Source organism: Lepisma saccharinum, chromosome 8, assembly GCF_977018435.1.
Source record: "Lepisma saccharinum chromosome 8, izLepSacc3.1, whole genome shotgun sequence".
NCBI classification, from domain to species: domain Eukaryota; kingdom Metazoa; phylum Arthropoda; class Insecta; order Zygentoma; family Lepismatidae; genus Lepisma; species Lepisma saccharinum.
In genome coordinates, this window is record NC_139236.1 from 73,519,570 (window position 1) to 73,544,554 (window position 24,985).

The 24,985-nt window shown below is 39.7% G+C and overlaps 1 protein-coding gene across 1 annotated transcript; it reads right to left on the reverse strand.

The window, feature by feature from the left end:
• Positions 1 to 21,563: 21,563 nt before the first annotated feature.
• Positions 21,564 to 22,820, reverse strand: LOC145991837 (neuropeptide Y receptor type 2-like). Its single transcript, XM_083127881.1, has one exon. It carries the CDS (start codon positions 22,818 to 22,820, stop codon positions 21,564 to 21,566), a length of 1,257 nt encoding a protein of 418 aa, XP_082984007.1.
• Between the last annotated feature and the right edge of the window lie 2,165 nt (positions 22,821 to 24,985).

Consider the following 24,985-nt stretch of genomic DNA (forward strand, 5'->3'; position numbering starts at 1 on the left):
TATGCAACTTCTGAAAAGCTTACTTTGCACATTCACAGTAGTATTCTAAATTCATAATCTTTGAACCCACTTTCTACTACCATGTATTTTAAAAGCAATAGAAATAGTTCATTTACTTTTTTTGTTGCACCAAACTGGATCTAATAATCCTCTTTCCATCAAGAGTAATATAGATAAAATCCCATTTCATCCATATTTTTCCATTAAGGATATACTAGGATTTCAGTAGCGTCGCGTACGGTTCGCATACGAGTGTTCACAATAATGTTTTTGTACTGAATGTAGATTTACTCCTCTCCCTTGTAACTTCATATTCAATTGAAAAAGTGAGAATAACAGTTCAATTTATATTCAACAATTTTTCCCCAAAATCACGCTATATTTGAAGTAATGCAAGAAGGACCCAGGGGAAATTGTCCCTCTCCCCCTTAAAATCCGCCAGGTTTAGCGAATTGTTGCTAAAGTTTGCAGCTATGTAGCACAGACCTTTTCGAGTCCCCTAGACATGCCTTGTATATGCTGCACTCTGGTGCCGAATGTAAGAAGTATTGTCGCTTGCATCAGTGTTCGCACAGCGAAGTGAACATCTTCGGGGTATAGTGGCCAACAGCCCCTTAGCTGTCAGCTATATGCAACACACACAGCAATTGTGTTCATCGCCCTCCATGGGACACCGTAGGAGTCAGTGTTACCAACTATCTAAAAAAGTTATTACACGTGAAGTAAGTCGTGTCAGAGTAAATTTTGTGTGTATACTCGTACATCAAACATAGTATTTTTTCGAATAAAAATATGTGTGTGTGTGTGCATTTAATATGTACGTAATTTAAGATACATGAGTGTTCACGTGCTCATGCGAACATTATCAGCCGAAACGCCTGTAGGATTTATAATTACAATCTTAGTATTAATGCAACTTTCATTAATATTCCCCACAACATTAGGAGACCCAGAAAACTTTAACCCTGCAAACCCCCTAGTAACACCAGTACATATTCAATCAGAATAATATTTCCTATTTGCATGTCCAATACTACGATCAATTCCAAATAAATTGGGAGGTGTATTAGTCTTATCCATTATAATTTTATTAATTATGCCGAAAGACCATAAAATAAATTTTCGAAGTCGGCAATTCTACCCAATCAACCAAATATTATTCTGATCAATATTAGCAACCACGGTCTTATTAACTTGAATTGGAGCTCGACCAGTAGAATATCCATACACACAATAGGCCAAGTATTAACAATTATATACTTTATATATTTCATTATATCCCCAGCAACATTATCAATATGAGATAAATTATTTAAAAAAATGGCTTCTTGGCCGAAACTTAAGCATATGTCTTGAAAACAAAATAGAATATAAATATTCCAGAAATCTCTAAAAAAATGATCCAAACGCGTATGTTCGATGCATCCTATCCACAACCCTTATTGATTTATTACATTTGACAAGAAGTTTATTGGTTTTCTTGTTTTGAGTATGCAAGAAGTTGCTAGAAAATCCTGAGCGGTTCCTTTCCGAGGAAAAAAAGAAGGAAGATTTCAATTAATCATTTGTCTTTCACAGATGGAGACTTAACTTTGAGAGATTTTCCTCCTCCATTACTGTGTCTGATCGAGGGAAAACCGGATCCTGACTTTTTGTGGGCGAAATTACTGTACCGTATGAAATTTTTAATTGAGGTTTCCGCAGAACAGATGGTCTTAACCACCGAAACTACAATTTTCCATCTTAAATGAACACCAGCAAAGATTTATAACGCGATATACATTTCTATGATAAAAGAACAGAAGCAGGTCTCTATAAAAAAGAACTCAGGACTACTGATGCTCCCATAAGTCGATGATTGCGAGCAGATTTTCACGAATTTTAGTGAAAATCTGCTGTCACGGACAAATTTCGATGCTACTTGTTACAGGTACTGTAAGCGCCTTATTGGGACAAGGCACAGTGATTCTTCATTGCAAAGCCTGAGCACTTTGTCTAAGATGCAAAGAAACAAAAGTTTGTTGTAAGTCTACTTCATGCTCAGATAGGCTAATCGGGACTGGACTATAGTTTAAAGTGGTATCCAAACCACTATGCAATGTGCTTACACCGGTATCGAACCCTGGATCTTGATTACAAGGCGACTGAGTCACCATTGGCAAGGAAACCAATCGATAGAAACAAGTACTTAGCCCCTCGAGTACGGATAGTGATATGGTCCTCTGGGAAAATTAAAAAAAAAAACATAACGCAAGGATATTACCATTTGCATAGGTGTAATGTAAAATAACTCCATGCAGTGTTTATTGTGAAAAGAATTAATTTTTTCCATGCATTCGCTTTTCAAGGCGACTCCACGAGTAGGTCAAAGTAAGACATCATTTACAGAACGACATTTTTGTGAGTAAAACCCAAATTTTAAAGTTCTAACGGAGTAGCCCAGTTTATATGCACGCCTACATTGTGGTTCTCACTCGCTCTAATTATTTACTCTAATTTTTATTATTCTACGTTACCTTTATACTTCTCTGGGTTAATCGCGACGATGGTGGCGAAACTAATGATATAGAGGATGGGACAGAAACATACATATCCTACCCAGTATTCGAACCAAGAACCTCTACTTCGTAGCACGATACTCAAACCATTTCGCTTTAGGGATTGGCACACTCGCCCTAACTGCTCACCTATTGCTGTTGCCTGCAATCAGAACTTCCACTGAACATGACAGAGGTGATTGCATATCTACTTTAGACATGTTTTCAGATAGCCATGGCCATTATCGATGAAGGTGAGTAGAAATATATCGAAAAAATCGATCAATAATTGAAGTTGAAAAATATATTCATTATTAATCAGAGAATTTGCACAAGGATTATCTCCAAATTTGGTGGTTTAGGTATCCAGACTAATATATTGTATGCTGTTCGTGTGAAAATAGTAAACCAAGGTGATTCAAATTATTGAGGAAAGTACAATGGTGAAATTAAGAACGACCAATCAATGTGGTTTACGCTGTCACGGAGAAGAATCTGGAAGTTACTTATTTCCAGGGGCTCATTTACTTACAAATTCCCTAACCCCCCAAAGATATCGAATACAACCGTTTTTAACGCAAGAGCAATAAAATTTCGCAGTTTCCGTCTGAAAATCCCATGGTCATAAATAGGGAACGGAACTTTATGTGCTAAAAAACACAGAAATATTTATTTTTTATGTGTCATAAATGTTGAAAATATGTGATAAAAACAGGAAAATATGTGACAAAAATAAAAACATTTGGTAACAAAAACAAAATATTACATGCATTTTAAGCACCTGAAATTAGTTTCTAAATGATTACCTCTTAGTGAGCTATTTTTTGGAAGAGTTGCAGTGGATCACCATAGTTTTTTCCAAATTCTCCATTGTAAATCTGTGACGATTATCTCTAAAAAGCATCTTATATTGTGAGAAAGATCGCTCCACGTCACAAGAAACAATTCTTGCATATTTGAATCACGAAATGTCACTAACGCTTAAGTTTTTCAAAGCTTCCTCTTCCTCTACTTTACTTTCCAAAACACATGCAATTTGGCACAAAGTTTGAAAACCTTGTTTTTTCCCAAAAAATTCTGTACATTTAGACACTTAGATCCAGTGAGTTCTTGCAGTTTCGATTCTACTATACGGACTTTAACAATGGAAGCTGCCAAAGTGTTCGCGGACGATTCAAGCTTTCATATGGAATTAGAGAGAATGGACAGGTTTGTTGAGATGTATGCCAATTCGACTTTTACGGAGGGCTCCATCAACAGTTCTTGCAGAATTCTTCTTTGTCGAGATCATTTACAACAGATACAATTTTTTCAAACTTCTGGGCATAACATCTGCATCCAACCAAGTGCCCCATCGCGTAACTACAGGTGTAGGGGGAAGGGGAACCTCAGGACATTTTTGTTTAAAATTGTCTATTCTTCTAGCCAACTTGATAAAAACTTTCTTGCCATTTGAAACCAGTTTATCGACATTGGGATAAAGAGCTCTTATCTTTTCACATATTCTATGCAACGCATGGGCCACACATTTAACGTGCACCATTTTGGGGTAGCTAACGGCAAGGCCTACTGCAGCTTTTTTCATGTAAGCTGCAGCATCTGTCACGAGGAGAAGAACATTGTCAAATGTTATGCCTTCCGGCCACAATAGCTGCATTGCTTCATTAAAAAGCCTTGCTATCATTACGTGTAGCCAGCCCCAGCTACTACTTACAGCTATTTTCTCCCAATAGGATCATAGGCGAGGTGCCAGAAGTCTGCCAGCGAGGGTGTTCAAAGACAAAACAAACCTAGCACTCTCGATATGAAAGAGGTGCAGAGTAGCCTATAAACATTTTTCCTTCGAGGATTTCGAGGTGGATGAAGTCAATGAGCGATTTTATGTATTTAAAATGAAAATTCGCAAAATATGTATTTACATACGGAAAACTGGAAAATATGTGTTTTTATGTAAAATAAAATTTGCTGTGTTGACATATAAGGCTATAATCAGAATTTTGGCAAAAATGAGGGTCTGTATCTTATCGCAGAAAAAACATTTAATTACCTAAAGTTCCTTTCCCTAGTCATAAAACACCCGTGGAGTCAGTTTCGACCCGACATCGCGACGGCTAGAAAAGTTCGGAGTTCATAAAGTATCGTCCATCGAGGCCATCAGGGACGAAAGGAATGGATCTGTTTAAACCAAACAAAGCTAACCAAAGGGTGCAAGAGCCTTACGGATTGGAAATTTTGAATAGACATATTGTCTATCTCTAGTCGTATTCGTTCTGTAAATGTTGATTATGCAAAATATATCACGGACAAGTAAAATTAGGGGCTGCCTCTGTACTCAAGTGTGTTGAGTGGTCGACTCTCGCCACAGGTCCAAAGCCCCAGCCGGCAAAGATAAAAAAAATTGTTGCCGACCTCCGTGACGTAGTGGTTAGCAGAGCGCGTTACGACGTCAGGGGCCCCGTGTTCGAATCCAGGCCTGGGCGTGAATGTTCTTTGTGAGTGTCCCTGGATATCTGGTACTCGTGGTCGAAAGTTTACCTACCATATGCAAATCCTGCCAATTGCATTCACACAATTGCTGTAATGTTGGCAGACTTCAGGGTCGCTATGAAAAATATTTGATGTTGGAGGGACGACTCTTGGAACATGTGTGCTGACTATATGTTCAAATGTTGTGCGTACAGTACCTGTTGATACATGCAAGTGGTGATTCAGACGTGTTGAAACAGGCAACATTCTTCACCAGTGATAGCGATTAGGGGGCAAGGGGGCATTCATCTTTAAAAAGAAAAATTGCCACTTTTTGCATCTTAATGCTAAGCCCTGTCTACAAAGTGAAGATAAAATTTTCTTCCTCCTTCCCTTCTTGGCACCCAATCGCCGCCACTGTTCTTCATTCTAATTACAAAATTAAATAAAACAGTACATGTTCTGTATTTCGGTGAATCTTATTTCCGGCCATACTGTAGTTATTTAGCATACGAAATCTCAGTTTTTTTTCTTCGCTTTTGAAGCCCTCAGGAGCAGCTGCTCGTCAACAGCCGCCTTTGCAACGCTCTCGTCCTTTGGACAGGGCGCCCTAATCAACCGGAATTCAATTTCGCCACTCGAAGGGCCAATACGCAAAGGACAACAATGACCCTTCCCTTGGGTTCCTCATTATTAGATTTTCCGACTTCCACGTTCGTGCCTCGTCCATCCAACTGGCGAGATGTGACACGCAAAATCCTTTGCATTGAAAACTTATCCTGCTTCAGGATAACGAACCAAAAAGAGGAATGGCTGAGAATACGGAGCAGGCTTGTTTCCTTTTCCATCATTTACCTCATTCCTCTTCAGTTGCGAGCCGAAGTTTTCGATTCGTTTTATTTGCTTCTGTAGTTAGCTCTCTCTTTGCTTATCTCTTGACTTCGTTTTCCATCAGAGATTTTCCAAGGTTTTACTTTGTTCATTGTACAGAACCATCTCATTAACCTTCGACTGCTTTACAGACATTTCCTTCCTTTGGCTTCTTGCCCCAGTTCGTCTATTTTTCAACGAAATATCAAGGCTTTCAGCTGAAATTCTTCTAGCAACAAGAAATCTTCAAGAACTAGTTTGAACGAAACAAGCCACGATGTTTCAAGTTGGAGCATAAACATCTGATTTTCAGTATGTTACGGTCTCTTACTGTACTATTTTTTTTTTTTTAAAAAAAACTGTATCTTCAGGACATTTTCGTAGCATAAGGAACTAAATTCACAGAAATTTAACAACATTAATAGGTGTCATGGGCGTCCGAAGGAGGCAAAATGAATGTCCCCATAAAATTATGTACATTACACTTATATTTTAATTTCGGTGACAGTACTTTATATAATTATCGGAAGAGTGTTGCAGAAACATGATAGCGTTACGTATCCCTCAATGTGTCACAAGACGATAGCTTCAAACTGAAGAAGTGTTTCTTTGAGCGAGCAAGACTATTATGGGGAAAATATTTCTCGTTTGCCCCCCCCCCCCACCCCTTCCCGGGAAAATAATTTCCTTGCTTGCCGTCCCTGCGGACGTCAATGCTTGGGCTACAATATGGCATGAAAATTTTAAAATATGCTATGTACTTTTAAGAAGAGATAGGAGACCAATTCGCAAACTTTGTGAGCACCGTAACTGCCATAAATTTAGTTATTTTGACCAGGCATTGAATATCAGCGAAATCGCTCGAACCACCTCTGGATGTTGGACGAAACATCTACTTTCTCTATGTTACGAGTGCTTGCAGTTCATATTGACAAGTCCCTGCCTAAACTATATTTTTGCAGAAAGATAAACTAAATCTCAGAGACTGTTTCTACTATTTTGTAATAAAAGTTTACAATACAATGTAGTTCGGACTTACGTAATGGGCGGGAGTGAAGAATGGAGGAGCAGGTCACTTATTTTTGATCTCGCTAACTACCATAAAATGAGAGCTTCTGAGCTGACGTTGTCATTACAGCTAGATAACTGGGGGGGGGGGGACTCGTCTACAATTGCTTTTTAGCAAAATCTGTCAACGAATTTAAAGTTTGCGGACCTCAAACCTGGAGTATTAAAACTTTGGTTACTTTTGCTTCGACCGGATTCGGATCCCACTTTAAACTGTAGGTCCAGTCCCAATTCGTCTACCTGTGGATAAAAGTGGACTTAAAAACAAAATTCAAACGAACGAATTGAAACGTTTGCCGCGGTTGGTGCGCGGGGAGACACTACGGCTAGTGTACGACGCAGAAGGGGGGCTGAAATTGCAACGGGGGACATTATAAAGCTGAGTTCTAAGCCGGGGATGGCAGGACACACAATAAAATATTTCAAAATTACCATTTTTAAACTTCGTTTTAAGAGTTGTTGAAAGACAGAAATGATAATCATGGTCGTTTTAATGGTGGTTTGCATTTTCAACTTTGGTTTTAACCGAGTTCCCTATTGCTTTCATTTGAAAATTTGAATTATCTTCCTGCATACCCAAGTAGGAAGATATATTCTATCATCGGGTTTAGATGCATTTACCTTAAATTGAATTGCAGAATTGAAGGCCCCGGTGCAAGAATCAGACAGCTCCACTATTTGGTCAAAATGATTTTTTTTTTGCTGTAATCCATCATGAAATGGATGCTCTAACTGCTGGTGCAAGAATCAGACAGCTCCACAGATTTGTTGCGTAGTGGGAATGGAAAAGGAGTTGTCTGGCGTGTTTCTGTCGGTCATCTGCTGTCATCGCAGACAGCTCCTGTAGCATTATCTTTCTTGCAGTGTCTATAGTTCAGTGTTGGGCCACCGGTGGCGTGCAGCAGATGCTATCGAGGCGGCACACTTCAATATGTATGTTACTGTTGCTTCTAGCTATTGCACGTGAATACCCCTTACTTCTTCAACATTTCATCATTTCATTCAGTTTTTCGTGTCTCCTGAAAACTTTTATAATTTGAAGCTGTCTGGTTCTTGCACCGGAGTCTTCATTGGAATCATTGGATCAAAGTATACAAGGTACGCGCAGTGCTATGCTTTAAAGCAGTGGTTCTCAACCTTTGTGAGACCGCGGCCGGTAAATGCTTCTTTCTTAAGTCGATGCCCCAATTCCAACAATTTTACTATTAAATACCTTTCTATTTTTTGTAAAGTTTAGATATATTGATTAATATGCACCGTTGAAATTAAGTATTAATAAATAAATTATGACATAATCTTAAAGAGAAATACGTAGTTCCATTATGTCTGAGCTGTTCGAAAAAATAGAATTAGTTATAAATTATTTGTCAACCACTATATCTAATGACATCCTGTAGTTTCCTTAGGCCCATGTCATTAAAAATGTGATAAGTTCTGATTTGCATCGACATGTTGCATTTTGAACACCGAAATATTCCAGTCACTTGGGGAAATCGACGAGGATATTATTTTACTCGGAAAACTGGCGACAATGTAATTAATTTAATTTTAATGAAGTTGGTTGGGGAAAAACTGTTTCAGGAGAATCTCTCGCGGTCCGGTACCGAACTGCTGCTGCTGGTTGAGGAACACTGCTTTAAAGGATTTGCTTGTCACCAGCGAAAATTACAGGCAGATGGATCAATGATTAGTGGAAACGAACCAGTATCTGTAAGCGCCAATCGTTTCCCCTGAAATTCATTCGTACACAGATTTCCGGTGCGTGTATCGCCTAGGCAACCTGCTCTCGATTCTGCTCTAATTGTTTTCCGCCATTGTTTAAACGGAACGATTGTTTTGTCTCAAGCATAATTGATGGCTCCTTCTCCCCTTCCTCCGATTGCCCCCGGTCATTTGCTCCTTGCCGTGTTTCGCTCAGCCATTGTCGGCATCGCTTGCAATTAAAGAGGACGCCTCAGGTTCGAGTTTCTATCAAGAGGGTTTGAAATTCTCTCTCGTCAGACGATGGAGCGAAGAGATTTCTGTTTCAAACTCTAGCATCGGCGGAACGGGATGAAACGAGATTTCAATGCACCCAACAGCACTGGCGTACGCAGGATTTTTCTTTTCGGAGGGGGGCTGGAATTGTAAAGGTGGATATTACATTTCTGATCTCTGCGGGGGGATAGAAATTAAATATTTTGTAATTATTACTATCTTTAACATTCGTTTTGAAAGTTGTTCAAAAACAAATGGTAATCAGGGGGTGATTTTAAAGGGGTTTCCGTTTACCACTTTCGCTTTAGTGAGTTTTTGCTTCTTTCATTTGAAAATTAAGTTTTTCTCCAAATTTCTGGAGGGGCTGTAGCGCCATCAGCCCCCCCTTTGCGTACGCCAATGCTAAACAATAAAGCAGAAATTGCTCAGGAATATGATGTGCACGCAAAATAAAATATTACCCACATTTTTAATATTATTTTAATCTACAATTTGTTTGAAAAGTCCCCGTACCCCTATTTGCATGTATCCTGTTGTGACAGTGTTGAAAACTGTCCAGTATTCGGTTGCTTGGGAAGTATTTTGTTTTCGTGGTTTCCATCCCTGCTCTAAAGGTCCCATGTAACGCTTGCTTGAATTCGTATGTGGGTTGTTACGTCATGGCGGATGTGAGCAAACATAGTTTCAGTGCTGAGGAACGGCTATTGAAGTGTGTGTGGGTGCACGGAACGACAACGCACGGGGCAAACGATGCATTGTAACGTAAAGTTCGCAAACTTCACGCTCACGAGGAGGGGTTTATTTGTACAAGAGAGTTGTTCGCAATATTTGCAGTGTGAACCTTTCTATAATTAAGACAACTTTAGTTGCTATGTCAGTGGCGCAGCAACGTTTCAGATTTGAGAAGTACAAACTTCAACATCCACACACTTTGTGTGTTTAAGTATGAGTGTGTGTGTGTGTGTGTGTGTTGCCAGTCTATTTTAGAACAGGCCACGTAGCTATCAATTTTTACAATAAAATTTGCATAACCTTGTGTAACCAATGGAAAAAAAATAATAAAAATAATTTTTTACAAAGTTTTTGATGATTATCAGGCTATTTTTAATTAAATTTTACTACGGGACTCTAGTTTACATTAGATGGACATCTTATTCTGATTGACAAATAGAACACTCGCAATTCGAAACATTTTCTATTGGCACGTATGATCAGCTGACTGTTTTCCTTTGCTTTTACAGGTCACATGCCATTGAGTGACTCTTGTCATATCCCCTTTATGCAAACGTTCTGTTTCCTTGTTCCTACTGGACGAAACCATATTGATTATCTTATTTGTGCATAAAGTGAAAGTCAATGTTTCCATTTTCCATATCAATGAGATTCAATCATGCACAGTGAAATAGCGGTGCTTGTTTCCTCTATAACCCCTTTCAAAATTGTGCGTATTTATTGTGCGTGTTTGAGAGAGAGAGAGAGACATTTTTCCTCGAAGGCACTTGTTCAAGACATATTCAATTCCTGCAAAAATGACGAACATGGAATACTCCAAGCTTGAACCCGATTGCGTACATATGCACAAGAAATTTCATCCGTTGACATTCAAAAAGGAGGCTAAAATGTTTCCAACCTTGTCGACGTTTACTTTTTGAAGTCGCATGTTTTCCCGTGCAGGTGGAAGAGCTACATAACCATCAACGTGAGGAGGAGAATAAAAAAAAAAACTTACGTAAACAAGGAAAACATCCACTGATTTTCCGAGTGGCAACCCTGAAGGGTATGACGTCATGGCAAAGTTTTTGTTTACGCTGCAGGTATAACTGTGCACGAATAAAAAAACAAAGTAAAAAGGGCGACAGAAGTTGAAAGCATATTAGGATTTTCGAGTACTTTCGAAAGGAAAATATATTACCATGGACATCCCTCATGCTGGAATCTGAACAAGCTGTAAACGTATACATTTTCCAAACTCTAGTCTAGAACTGTTGCTAGAACTCTAGACAAATGGCATTGGGTCATTAGAGCTCCAGGGGACGAGTGCGTGGTCTAGGAGGGGTAAAGGGGGAGCAAGTCATCAACTCTGTGACCACAATAACTGACGCAAATAGAGAGATTTTGAGTTCAAAATACAATAGCGGATACAAGAATTACTTTGACATATTATCTGAGAGAAATCGGCCAATACGTGCCAAGATGAAGCCTCCAAAACGGATTTTTCCTGTGATAAGGTTGTTTCAAATTATTCTCAAATTTTCGAATCTCTGTCTAGATTTCATTTTTGAAGATTTAGAAAGGAAAATCACAGCAATGTTAGCGCACCAGATGAGCTATAATTTATTTTTATTAAAAGCTTTGAAATACAGTACGTGGTTTAAGAGGGGCAAGAGATGAAGTAACTGCCGTGACTGCCATTTCTTAGGTTTTAGCTAAACTTCTTACTGTACCTAGGCACCTCAGATGAATGGTCTCTCATTTGCAAAGTCAGTCATAGGTTTCAAGATGAAGAATTTTCGCTACGTTGCTTAACACAGATCGACAGTTTGTTTTTCCCAAGAGTCAATATTTCAAAGATTTTGCGTTTCATTAATTTTAATATTCACACACACACACACTGGGCGCAGAAAAAAGAGTTGATGTTAGAAACATTTAGAAGAAATCTAAATGTAGGTAGGATGTTGAAGGATGTGAAGAACTTCCCTACCAGGATTCTTCAAAATAACAAGTGGCATCCAATTATTTTCTTTATGTAATCGTAATACTTCAGAATTGTTATAAATTTGATTTCTCATGTCGTCAGCTAAATTGCTTTTTAACCTATGGTCTGCGATTACCCCGCGGACTAAAATCTTCACTCAAAAAATTCAAGGAATTGCGAGAAGATGGAGTAGGATGCATAAATATTAACAGGCATCGTTATGTTTCTTCATTTCGTGTTACGCGATTATAGATTCGAGAATACAAACAAGGCAGTTCCTTAAAAACACTCGGGACGTAAGAGAAACACGTTGAAACTACGTACGTTTGCTATATTACCGACTTAAGTTCAATAGGTATTTCACATTCCTAATTGCTTATAATAATAATAATAATCCAATAGCGCAACAGCCCAATATCGGGCCAAGGCTTACCTACCGACTGCTGGCCTCCCTCCCACGCGAGCCACCAAGGGGGCGTGGAGATCTGCAGCCAGACTAAGGGGACGGGTGGTCAGCCCGACCGACCCCCAGCCGTTGTAGGACTTCGCGACCGGATTACGCTCACTCATTCGAAGCTCCCCAATTTCCTCACGATGGTGGGTTGCCACCGGCCCTATACGTAGGCCGAATAAATTCCGACCAGAGCCGGAATCGAACCTACGCAGTCCCGCAGCGATCCTAATTGCTTGCTATACATTTATTTAAAGAAATGTTAATGAGAATAACTTCACACACACACATACAAATATATATATATATATATATATATATATATATATATATATATATATATAAATATCATTGCAACTTATATTATGTAATTATGTAATTCAAAATGTTCAATGCCCATTATTACGAGGGCCAATCATGTCATTCTATTTTTCAGAACAAGAGACAAGTGGAGTGCTAACGTCGCGGGACACGCGAGTCACTTGTTAAAAAAGATGGCGAACAAGACTGCGAATGAAATTGTAATCCAATTTCTTGTGATTAAAGTGATATTCACAGAAGACTTGAAGACTTGGTAAGTATATATGAATATATACTATTTAGAGTAAACTGTTGACAACACAGGAAAATGTATAACATATTCGTAATCAACATTACAAAATTAACTAAAAAAGCGTTCAAAAAGTGGCTTAAGTAAAATGTTCCTTAACTTTTGCTACAGCGGGTTTAGTTAAATTCAGGCCCCCTCCCCCCAAAAACTGTTAGCCTATATTTTAACGTTCAAGTAGTTTATACTATCAAGAGCCATCAATTCTGCATCTGTTTATTTGCAAGATCCTGGTTATAACTTTCTGTGCGTCGAATAGGTGACAGGCAGAAGTCCTGCGCTTTTACTCTCGTACAGAATTATTACACTAGGCTACGTCATTCACAAGCTGGTCACGTGGCCATGGTTCAGCGTCCATAAGAGGCAAGAAAGGATTATCCCGAAGTACTGGTGAAGAATGAACGGGAAACTTCCTTGCAATAAGTAGCCAGTGACGTCACGACCTCTTCTCTAATGGAAACAACGCGAGGAGGAAACAGTCCTCTGAAGACTAAAAATAGTTCGGAAAAAAATTGGAGAGAGCTTGAAGAGAAACCACTGAAGAAACCAATCAAAACACGACCTAATTTCAAATGAAAGACAAAAAAAAGTATCTCCCTTCAGAAGTCAAAGTGGTCCTTTCCAACTGACTAGTTTATTGCTAACACAAGAGCTTCCAAATGGTGTCTGTGAGACACACACACACACACACACACACACACACACACACACACACACACACACACACAAACACACACACACACATGTACACCAGTGTTTGGAAGTAACAATAACTTTGTCGAGTAACAGAAACTGTAACTAGTGAAATTAGGAACTGTAAGTCGGTTACTTTTTCAGGTTAATTAATAATTAACATTAACTTGACGTTTCAGCAAGACCGAACAAAGCTATAGTTCCATAAACTATGCCAGGGGCCACAGGTTCGAATCCCGGGCCGGGCATGTGTTCTTTGTGAACCCATCAATTTCTTCATATCATCATCACCCATCCTCATTTTCGCGATTAGCCAAAAGTGGCAGAACAGCGAAGTAAAATAAACCAAATCAATCAAGTGCCTTACTCTGAATGTTAGTAATATTTTTTCTTCATTAGCAAGCAATATTAATTGGACTTTATCCATCTAGTTGTACTTATTCTAACACTTAGTTTCAGTGCCTCTCCTATGGCGTAATGGTAACGTCGTGGTCTTTTAATCAAGAGGTTCCGGTTCGATACCCGGCAAATAGTGGTTCGGATCGCGCTTTAAACTGTAGATCCAGTCCTGATTAGCCTATCTGTGCATAAAGCGGAATTAAACAAGAACTTTAAGAACTCCAACACTACGTTTCGAGAGTTCTTCTCTCATCTACAGCCGAAGAAATGTCCATTTGCCGATGATGAGGGGTGTTACTGTAAATCCTGTGGGCTAACCAACTCATTCTAACATTCGGGACCTCAGACCGACTTAAAAGTTTTTGTAAATCACTGATGGAAACATGACTAGTGATTATGTTGGGGAAATTTGTGATGGGGCTATTTAAGAGGTATACAATCGAGGTTGGCAACACTGGTAGTCAAGATATTCTTCTGTGGCGGAAGAAGTAGTTTCAATTGTAAAACTTATAGTATCTGGCAACAGTTCTATGACTAAAAGCTGTTGCTAGCCAAGGCTCTACCACGACTATAGGTGGTGACTGTTAAATCGTTGCTTTGAGTAGCAAGAATTATATAATCTGTGGTGTGAAACAAGTTTCACCACATGCCTTAAAATTATGCATATGCTATAAACAGATATAATTACGGTATTGTTTTTGTTTATTGACATTATATTGTATTCTAAACGCATTATACTATATGGACACAACCGTTTCGGTTAACCATCTATACTTGACCTTCCTCCACACACGAATGTGATGTATGATGTTAGTAATCTGTGTGAAGAAAGCATTATGCGAATTGTCCATCGTTCACATCCCCTTAAATTTTCTACACTACGATGCTCAGTTGTTTGTATCCGGCATATAATAGATTAAGAACCATCAGCGCCATCTCTTGATCGAACGTTAATTTACAACATCTTTTGAAACAACTCGATAATGCAATCCGATCCAGGGTTGCCAGTGTGCAAATATTATCAGAAATCCAGCTTTGGTGGATTGAGAGTTGAGTAATTAGACATCTCGAGAGCCATTTCTGTTTCGCGCCTTCCGAGAACGTCATGACTGCGTTCACAACTGGAGGCAAGAGAGGAGGGGCGGAAGGTGGGGCGAACACCGTAATTAAAATCAACAAGCGGAGAGGTTCTAAGAAATTCCTTGGTAAATCCCTCCCTGCTAATTAACTCGAGAAAATATCTCCATCAGGCAGAGAGTCTGCGGTTGAGCACTATGACAGCGACGAAACGGAAAATGAACATATTAGGGGTAGAAAGAGTTGAAGTGCATTAATTTGCACAAACTTACCCCACTTTGAAAGTTGCGATGTATGCTTTGCATAGACTGTATAAATATTTCAACTAAAACTGTTTCTGCAACACATAAGCTTTCCAAGTGTAATTTTCAAACTTGTTTGATTGTGGGACGTTGTAAAATGCCTAAGTTGAAACGCATCTCTTTTACCTAAATGTAGCCTAATCTTCACACGAGTACTCCAAAGAGTCAAGCCGCTGTATAATTTTCGGCTCAATATCTCTAAATTTACAGCATAGGAAGAGCAAGCAATATACAGGGTAAACACAAATGAATGGTGCGATTATAAATGTCAATAAAACATTATTTTTCAACTTACGTGGTTGCAGCAAACATTGTTAGATGCGGAAACTGTCCCAGTTTTTGATATGCGAGTTAAAATTACAATATTTTTGATACGCTGATTCCAAATATGGCCTCCATCACGTAAGGATTTTCCACAAAAAAATCACATTCTTCCTTGGCTCCCCTCGTTTCCAGGATCTTACGCCGTGCGATTTCTTTCTATCGGGGTTTATTAAAGACAGTTTATGCACAACCATCCAGCAAGTTCGTGATCGGATAATACATGCAGTGCAGGACATTGCGTGGACATGTTACACCGTGTCTGGAACGAGTTTTGATTATCGCGTTGATGTGTGTCGTGTGACCAAGGGAGCTCACATTGAAGGATTGTAATTTTAACTCGCATATCAAAAACTGAAACAGTTTCCGCCTCTAACAGTGTTTTCTGCAACCACGTATGTTGAAGAATAAAATTTGTATTGACATTTATAACCGCACCATTCATTTGTGTATACCCTGTATATAGATTTTTCATCCACCATATTGGAAAGCATGACCGATTTCGCTCGAATGCATTCGACATATCTATAAAAATAAGCTTGAGAGCTCTAAATTGACGACAGTTACCGTGGTTATAATAACTGACTACTTGCCCGCTTTCTCTTTCTCTCGCAAAGGTTTCATTCCCAGATTGTAGCCAAAGTCTTGCCTCAAACCGTCTGTGAGTTTCATTTTAGAAGATTGAAAAAAGGTAGTCTATACTTTTAAAGAGTGTTAACATTGGGTAAAAGAGTTAAAATTTTAAGTCCACTTTATGCACAATTTAGGCCAGCCAGGACTGGACCTACAGTTTAAAGTAGAGTCCGAACCACTTAGTCGGATATAGAACCCGGAACGTCTTGATTACAAGGCGACGATGTTTCTACTACGCCGTCGGGGAGGTCCATGGTGAGCGGCATATTCATGTTATACACCACGATATCAACACATGCCAAATGTTTTGGGATCAGACCGTGATAATCTTCTCTACACTACTAGAAACTAATACAAATTTTTGAAAAGTGCCCAATTTTCTATTCTTTCTACAGCAGGCGATATTTGTGTCATATCAAGTGAAAACTTGCTCTATAAGATTCACATAGGTGGCAGGATAGGGGTCGAATCGGTCCGTCGATCCCCCCCACCACCTTCGTCCTGGATACTGGCATTATTAATTTAAAGTTACGAAAATATTAGAAGTACTATTTTTATTGTTAATAACAGAATTAAAGTTCAGTGAGTTATCATACGAACATAATTACAAAGTTAAAATTGCGTTAAATAGAAAATATTGAGTGTAAAATTCAAGAACCAGTTTATATTTTAATATTCTACGATTTAAACCAAGTTTTCAATTTTTTTTAAAAAAAATAGTTTTATGTGAAAGGTCTCACAACATAAACATAAACACTATGACTAACATTTCCTTTTAACTTTTAAAACCTTTTCTTTAACGAGCTGTGTAAAAGCTAATAACAAAATAGAGGTATGAAAAGTAAAAATGTAATAAAAAACAGTTGTGCTGTCCACTAATCTGGTGGATCGAGTAGAAAACTCTCCCTAAGGATATAATAATAATAATAATAATAATAATAATAATAATAATAATAAATTTAAGGACCTCCCCGGTGGCGTAGTGGTAACGTCATCGCCTTGTAATGAAGGGGTCCCAGGTTCGATACCCGGCGGAGTCACATACTGGTTCGGACCCCACTTTAAACTGTAGGTCCAGTCCCGATTAGCCTTGCATTGTACGTATAAAGTGAACTAAAACTCAATAATAAAATTACCGTATAATTTGTTTATTTATATTAGTTTATAATATTTATATTATTTCTAATATTCAAGTTTTATCAATGGCTTAACCCCCTCCCCCTTACAAAAATTTCTGGCGACGCCCATGGCTATACATAGGGTTAAGGGCTATGTAGGATAGAAGGACCTATGTGGAAACAGAGGGAGGCTATAAATTCTGGGAACCACTTCTTGACGCCATTGTGAGGCTTTTCAACAGCTAAACCTGGATCCTTTTGTAGCTCTCTGGCAACCATTATTTATCTTCCCTTCCAAGCGAGAGGCCATCGTCATTCGGAGGGCAGAGCGCCCCTAATGGAGTTGGCTCCAAACACATTTAGCCTCTCCTCCGACACCCCCGATTTGCAGCCCCCCCAGAGACAAAGGACGATTCTCCTCGCGAAGACGTGTTGTCCCACCACAACAATGGAGAGGACACTATCATTTGTCATCATTGTTAATGGACGAGTAGTTTTGCTTTTCGTCAGCTCGACAATGAACTTTTTTTTTATTGCGGTCTCTTTGTTTGCCACCGAAACGTGGTTTTTAGAACAGAAGACGCGGAAGTAGATACAATGTGTTTGATTCTACTGTCGAGTAAGTTACAGTGGTGGTCGTTGAATTTCTCTAGAGGTAAATACGTGTACAGAACAAGGTGCAACTGTATAACTAGACCTGTGCCCTAGGGGGCAACTCGGACACTCGCCCGAGCCCCCTCCCCACGCGCTTCAGGGAGTCCCGCACCAGATAAAAATAATTGCTCAGGTACGGTTTATTATTATTATTTATTTGAAGTATGAGGCTGGTGCTTCCAAATAAGCAACTAAAATGTTCTTCTTAATTTTAAGGATTGTTTCGACACACTTAAAAACACCCAAAATTACTGAAATCCTATTTCAAACCAAAGTACTACATAAAAATCATGTTTCAAATATTTCAATGATAAATATTCACTATTCGTTTAATTATAGAATGAAACCATGAAGTGAAAATATAATTCTATATGACTACAGCGTAAAAATTCAATGAAGAGTAAAGAGAAGAGAATTATGATAGATAATGTTGTTGAAAGTGATTAAAAATTACCTCTTTGATAGGTAAAATAATAGTTTGATATTGAACACACCAAGTTTTGTAATTAAACATAATGAACACACCAGTAGCACCTAGGAAATTAAACTTTTTATTGGCCTCCCATAATTCTTGGATTTAACCTTCAACGTGTTCTGCTTATTTCTCTTAGGTAATTATGCGTGTTTATTAATTGCAATTTTGCTTATATTGAGATTATAAAGGACACATGCACTTCAGGCTAAGGGATAAAAATGTCAGATTTTTTTCGGAGGTGGGCCGTGAAAATGGGACACTTATATCCTGAAGTATGAACTATCTTGCATAACGTTATGTGTGTTGCCTAACCCTGAGGCGATGGCAAAACTTAACATTGGAAATTTGCTATTAAAATCCACTCTTCGCCGTATAGTTAGGCAAAAATCTGTTTTTATGTTATCCACAGTCAAACTCCGCAATTTTGTCTGTGAGGATCATCTTATATATATATATATATATATATATATATATATATATATATATATATATAAAGGTAAAGTGCTCCCCTGTGCATAGCACTACGCCATGAAGGCGTATAGGGGGTGTGGGGGTAACGCCCCACACTTTCTTGATCCGGTCGTGAGTGGGGGTGATGTGATCAGCATCACGCTCCTGACCGCCTTTACTCCCAGGTACCCATGTTATTCGACGCTGGGTGGGCGCCGGCGCTTCCATCGTTAGAAAAGTTCCCGGATTTGAACCGGCCGGGGATCGAACCCGGGACCTTTAGCATGGTAGTCAGACGCGTTACCGACTGAGCCACCATCTTATATGCTGAAAATGATCTTTCAACAAAAACATAGTCAGTGGTGCAAACTTCAATGCTGAAATGTTAGTTTGCAAGGGGTGAATGCCAGAAAGCACCGGAGTGACGCGAAAGTGAGCAAGACCACACAGATCAGACCACTTTGGATTGTACAGGTAACAGTGGCACCAGAAATTTTGCTTTGTTTATAGCTTTGAAAAATCACCGAGAAAGGGAAATCGACAGAGAGTACGTTTCAAACACGTTCGTCATTGACTTTTCTCGTGACATAAAAAGTCTGTAAAACGTTTAAAAATATATAAACCTAAAAAAAGGTTCGATTTAGGTACATAAACCTAAAATAGGCTCTAACAAGCAAAATATATTTTTTAGGCACTATAAACTTCATCAGTTGTTGAGTTTTTTAAACGAAATGCTGACATAACTTATTATTTCGTGCATACCTGTAAAGGAAAAAAATAGGTTAAAAACCTTATATCCTTATGTCTAGTTTTAATATGCAGGGGGTAGCTTTACCTTAGGAAATATCTGGAACTAATAGAGAGTTAGTATTGCACGCTGTCGGGAGCAAAGATTATTGTCCAGATTTTTGAAAAGTGTGATGAATTCTAAATGTTCAAAATTAAACAGTAGGAGCTACCTTCAATAGATTTTGTTCATTTGTGTATATTATGAGCCGGCCTCCGTGGCGGAGTGGTTAGCACATCGATGCCAGAGGTCCCGGGTTCGAGTTCTGGTCTGGGCATGGGTTTTCTTTGTGAGTTTCCCTTCGTTAATTTCATTATCCCATCTTCGTGATTAGCCAAAAATGGAAGAAAAGCAAAGTTAAATACACCAAATCAATCGTACATTTTGAGTTCGCACGCGTTTTCTTCGCGCAGGTAAAATTTGATGATTGTGTTTGATGCACATAAATACAACCTTCTTATGTAGAGAAGACACACAAATGGCCATTCTCGTGACAGAAAATCATGATTATAATAAAGTGTCATGTTCGATTATAATACTGCACGGGCCTTCATGAGGCGAAGCTTACGTATTTCGCAAAGATATATTTTTCAATTATTTCTTCATTTAGAAGCACTAGTCGTATGTTATACACACATACTCACTCAATAGATTGACCAGGAAGGATCCTTTTTGTTTTTTTTTAAAAAAGGAACATTGTTGCTACCGCACAAGGACAGCAACGGAACTTCGTTTCATCTACACTAAGTATAGTGACCCGACCTCGAGTGATTGTCACAGCGCGATACGACGCCAAGCGTGCAGGGTTCGAATCCCGGCCAGGGCGTGGGTGTTCATTGTGAGTGTCCCTTCATGAGTTTCATCACATCGTCTCCATTGTCACGATTATCCAAAAGTAGCAGAGAAGACACGCTAAATAACAATAAATTCAACTGTACTGAGTTGATACGCTAAGTAAAATTTAAAATCCCTTAATTACTTAGTACTATATACAACAGAAAATATATATTTTTTTCATTGCAGTTAAAAAATACCTACCTCATTGTATAGCATTCTAATTTAAGGGCGAGGTGGGGGTTGAGATTAAATTTTGGGTCTGAGGGTTAGATGGGCAATAAGAATAGAAGAATGTAAAAATCTGTGAATTCTGCAATATATCAATATTAAACTGTAAATCAACTGTATCTTCCTTTCTTCGTTATTATATTTCCTTTGCATTTTAGAAATATATGTGTCTCTGTTTTTATCAATTATTCCAAATTTTCTTTTTAACAACATTTTTTTTTGACATGGCATGACTACTATGTAAGCAACACTCTGTATTGATCTCCTAGATCACGAAGCTGTTCTGATGATTGTTCGACTAGATGAGAGACTGTGAAAGCTTACGTGGAATTTCTTGCATTGCACAAGAGAAGCATGTAATTATGAGAGTAACAGAAAGAATAGTTACTATTTAAAAACCTTTTACTCGATACTTTTTGTACAGTGAACTTAAAAAACTTCTGCCTCGGAAAATTGCTCTCTTTGTATCGTTACAGATTCACCCCCCCCGCAATCTTTGGTTTGAATCTACTTCCAATTCCATATTGCAAAAAACTCTTACGTTCACATTAACCTGTCCAAACTAGAAATCTAGTCACTGATTTAAACATCTTATCCCGGGTTTTCTTTTCCGCAATGGCGAAGCAATACGTAGGGGAAGTGGGTTGGGGGGGAGATTAATCGAGAGAATAACTTTCCTACTTTTTACCCAACGTTCACAGAGTTAAATTCGTGAATATGAAAGAAAATGTTTTTTGTTCAGATCTTTGAAGCAGAGTTTTCCGTTTCTCTTCTACGTGAAATCAATTTACAGTAAAATAACGAGGAATTTTTTTTTTAAAAGAAATCCATCTGTGACGGAAAGGAAATGAATAATTCTTTTGAGCGGGAATTTTCTGGTTCCTTTTTCTTTTTTCACATCAGACTTTGGTGCTCCACTCACAATGTCGTGGTGGTGGTGGTGGTGGTGGTCGTGTTGTGGGTACTCACTTGGGACACCGCCGACTGCTTGGTGTTACGCTTCGGGGGCATCAACAGCATGGTTACGCTCTCCTTCCGCGTGTTCTTAGTCGTTTCGTCCATCACAGACACGTTCTGACTCGCCGCCGTCAGGCAGGAGCTCGCAGTTCTCACCCAGCTCGGCAGGAGCTGGATGAACTCCCGCCGGATGTTCGTGTTGAGCCACCCGTACACGATGGGGTTAGTGAAGGATGACGTCATGGCTACGATGTGGCACACGGCGAAGGTCAAGTACTGGTTCCTGGCCGACGTGAAGAAGGAGGTTGCGTTCGCGTCCGCCAGGACCGTGAAGATGTGAAGAGGAAGCCAGCTCACCGCGAAGACGATGGAGATGCACGAGAGGAGATAAGTAGTCTTCTTGTTCCTTTCCATCTCCTTCTGCGCCCTCTTTGAGTCCCTCTGCGTCTTGGCGTGCAGTCTAAGGTAGGAGGCTATCTTCACGTGCACCGATGTGATGACCAATATGGGAATGACGTATTGCACGAACATCACGAAGATGGTAAAGTAGAGTTTCCCGTTCGGGAATGGCCAACGCTCTATACAGATCTCCATCCAGATGATATTGGGAGGGATGACGATGGTGTCCAGCTCTCGGAAGAAGAACACTGGGAAGGTTGCAATGCAGGAAACGGTCCACGTCAACACGATGGAGAACAGAACGCGACGACGATTGGACGCGTCGCTAGTCTGCCTCACGATCGCAAAGTACCTGTCTAAAGCTATCACCGTGATGGTTCCTATGGAAACCATGATGTTGGTCCCCTGCAGCATAGGCACGAGCTTGCAAAGGATGCTACCGAGGGTCCAGGACCTGTGCAGGAGTCGAACCAGGGTTATCGGCATGCAGACGACGCACAGCGTGATATCCGAAACCGTCAGATTCACAATGTACAAATTCCTGGCCGTGTGCATCTGCTGCCTGCGCGCCACCACATAGCTTACCAGTATGTTGGAGGATAGTCCGATTGCCATGAGGACAGCGTAGATGACGATGAGCACGATCTCCGCCACCGGGTCCAGCAGCTTCTCGTCCTTGCTCTCCTTCATGATGGAGATGGCATCCGTGAGGTTGAACTCGAAGTAGCGGTGGTACGTCGAGTTGATCTCCGAGGAGTTGGGATCCATCAGGAATCGTTCCAGATCGCGTAGCGGGATGACGAGGACGGATTTTGTCATGACCGCTGGGGACGACGGACACTGACACCCGCGTCAGCAACGCGGCGGAGCGCCGTCACCATACTTTTTGCGTTCGGGGAACTGGGTTCGTCTCGCGCCTGCAGCAAAGTTACAGTCCGTCGTCGCGGCCACTCTAAGGGGGGAGAGGGTCACCACAACGGGAGATCACGACACGGAACACAGACGTGCATGGCGAGTGTGCGTTGCAGCGGCCGAGTGGAGACTTGTACTGTCCAGAACTGCTCGTGCACTTCACAGAGCGCGCACTGAGATTGAACCGAGGGAGTGAACTTCTTCTCTTGCCTCCAGCAGGCATGCGTTGTTCCAGCGATCTTTCCAACAGTGTTTCCACCTCATGCAAAACTACCCCATTTTCAGTGAGAAGCGAAAAGGATGTCGACCACAACATTAATACACATTTCACCCTTAAACGCACTACTCTTGTCTGCTGCCCTATCACTAGCAGTTAGTGCAACCATCAAAGAAGAAATCGCAGCAGAAATCATGAGGTATAATCAGTGGCGTGACCAAGGGAGTGGTCATAACACCTCCCCCCCCCCCCTTTGGCTCATCATTTCTGAAAAAAAAAGAACGTCAAAGGCATAAAATGATGGTCAAATGAGGGCTGACTACTAGAAATATTTTACGTAACCCAGTTTCGAAAATCCTGGACACGACTTGAATAGTGCACATCGAAAAAGAAAAGGTATTTCGAATTTCAAACCTTCTTGCCACTTTCCCTCCATTAAACAGGACAGGGGGAGGGAGTACGGTCGGACGTTCTTTTGTCCCCTGGCACTCATGAGTATTGCAAGTGCCATGAAGTCTCTCTGATGCGGTAGTGGCTAATCTTGTAATCAAGAGGTCATGATTTAGATACTTGGCGGAGACACGAATCCTACTTGAAACTGTAGATCGAGCCCCGATTAGCCTATAGGGTAGAGTAAGATATAGATAGATATATCTGTGCATAAAGCTGACTTAAAAACTCAAAACTCAAATTCAGAGAGAGAGAGAGAGAGAGAGAGAGAGAGAGAGAGAAAGAGAAACAAAAACGTTTATTAACCAGACGCAATACAAATTTTATATTTCAACGATCATCATACGTTTAATTTGCATAGAAAACAATTGAAATATCAATACTCAATGTAACATTTTCACATTGGAATCTCACAATATGTTCACAAACATAACCTTTAAGAAATCCTTGCAAAATTCTTTCCAAGGTTTTTACCCTTCTCATTAACTTCCTCTTTCCTACCAACAGCATTTTTGACAAAGTTTTCACAGTTAAAATTTCAGGCTACAAATTTAAAGACTTACTTTTCTCATTTTGTTTACATAGGAGTAGTTATCCAACGTTACGTTACACCTCGTATTTATGGAAATTTCCAGTCAGCCCCAGATATTTTATTTCCGTTGGTTATCTTATTATTTTAGAGAAATTTAAAGACACAAGCCATTTGCGAGTTTCTAACTCTTCGTACACGAAAGTGAAGAGAGGAAAATATAATGCTTTCTATCATAGATGGTGTTATCAGCACCAATGTCCGGATACCCGAAGTAAATCCGAATAACACGGATTATCCACCAAGTAGTTCCACGCTTTTCTATACAGACCACAGTGGCTGAGAAATGGTTAAATTAAACAAGGATTGCGAAAATGTATTTTAAGAAAATTTATTACTCTTTACAGTGGTTTAATGGCGCCGAGGTTGGCAACACTGTCCTCAAGTTGCGCGTGGGATTTCAGACGTTTTCAGCCACCGTCACTACACTCTCTCCTTGCAGTCGAGTCGGCTCTGAGGTCGACGCTGGGTGCATTTTGTCAGACGCTCCCAGCATCCGATGCTACGGTATTCGCTATCTAGGTTCTATCCACGATTCTCACAATTAGCTTTCCTACGTAAAGTTTTCCCTTCCTTGCTTGTTTATTTGGTTATTTAAGTCACACATGTATGCCGTTGGGTTAACAGTGACAACGTATATTGATCATTCGGAGCGTACTTCTTGAAACGCGAGATCACATGTTCTCCTCTACTATGGATTCCAGGCAGTTAGGCTTACTAAGTTTGACAAAGTTTACTTTCGAGTACTTTTTATGCTCAGATGGGTTAACAGGGACTGTGCGTGCAATTTACAATATAATTTGAAAGACAGTGTGG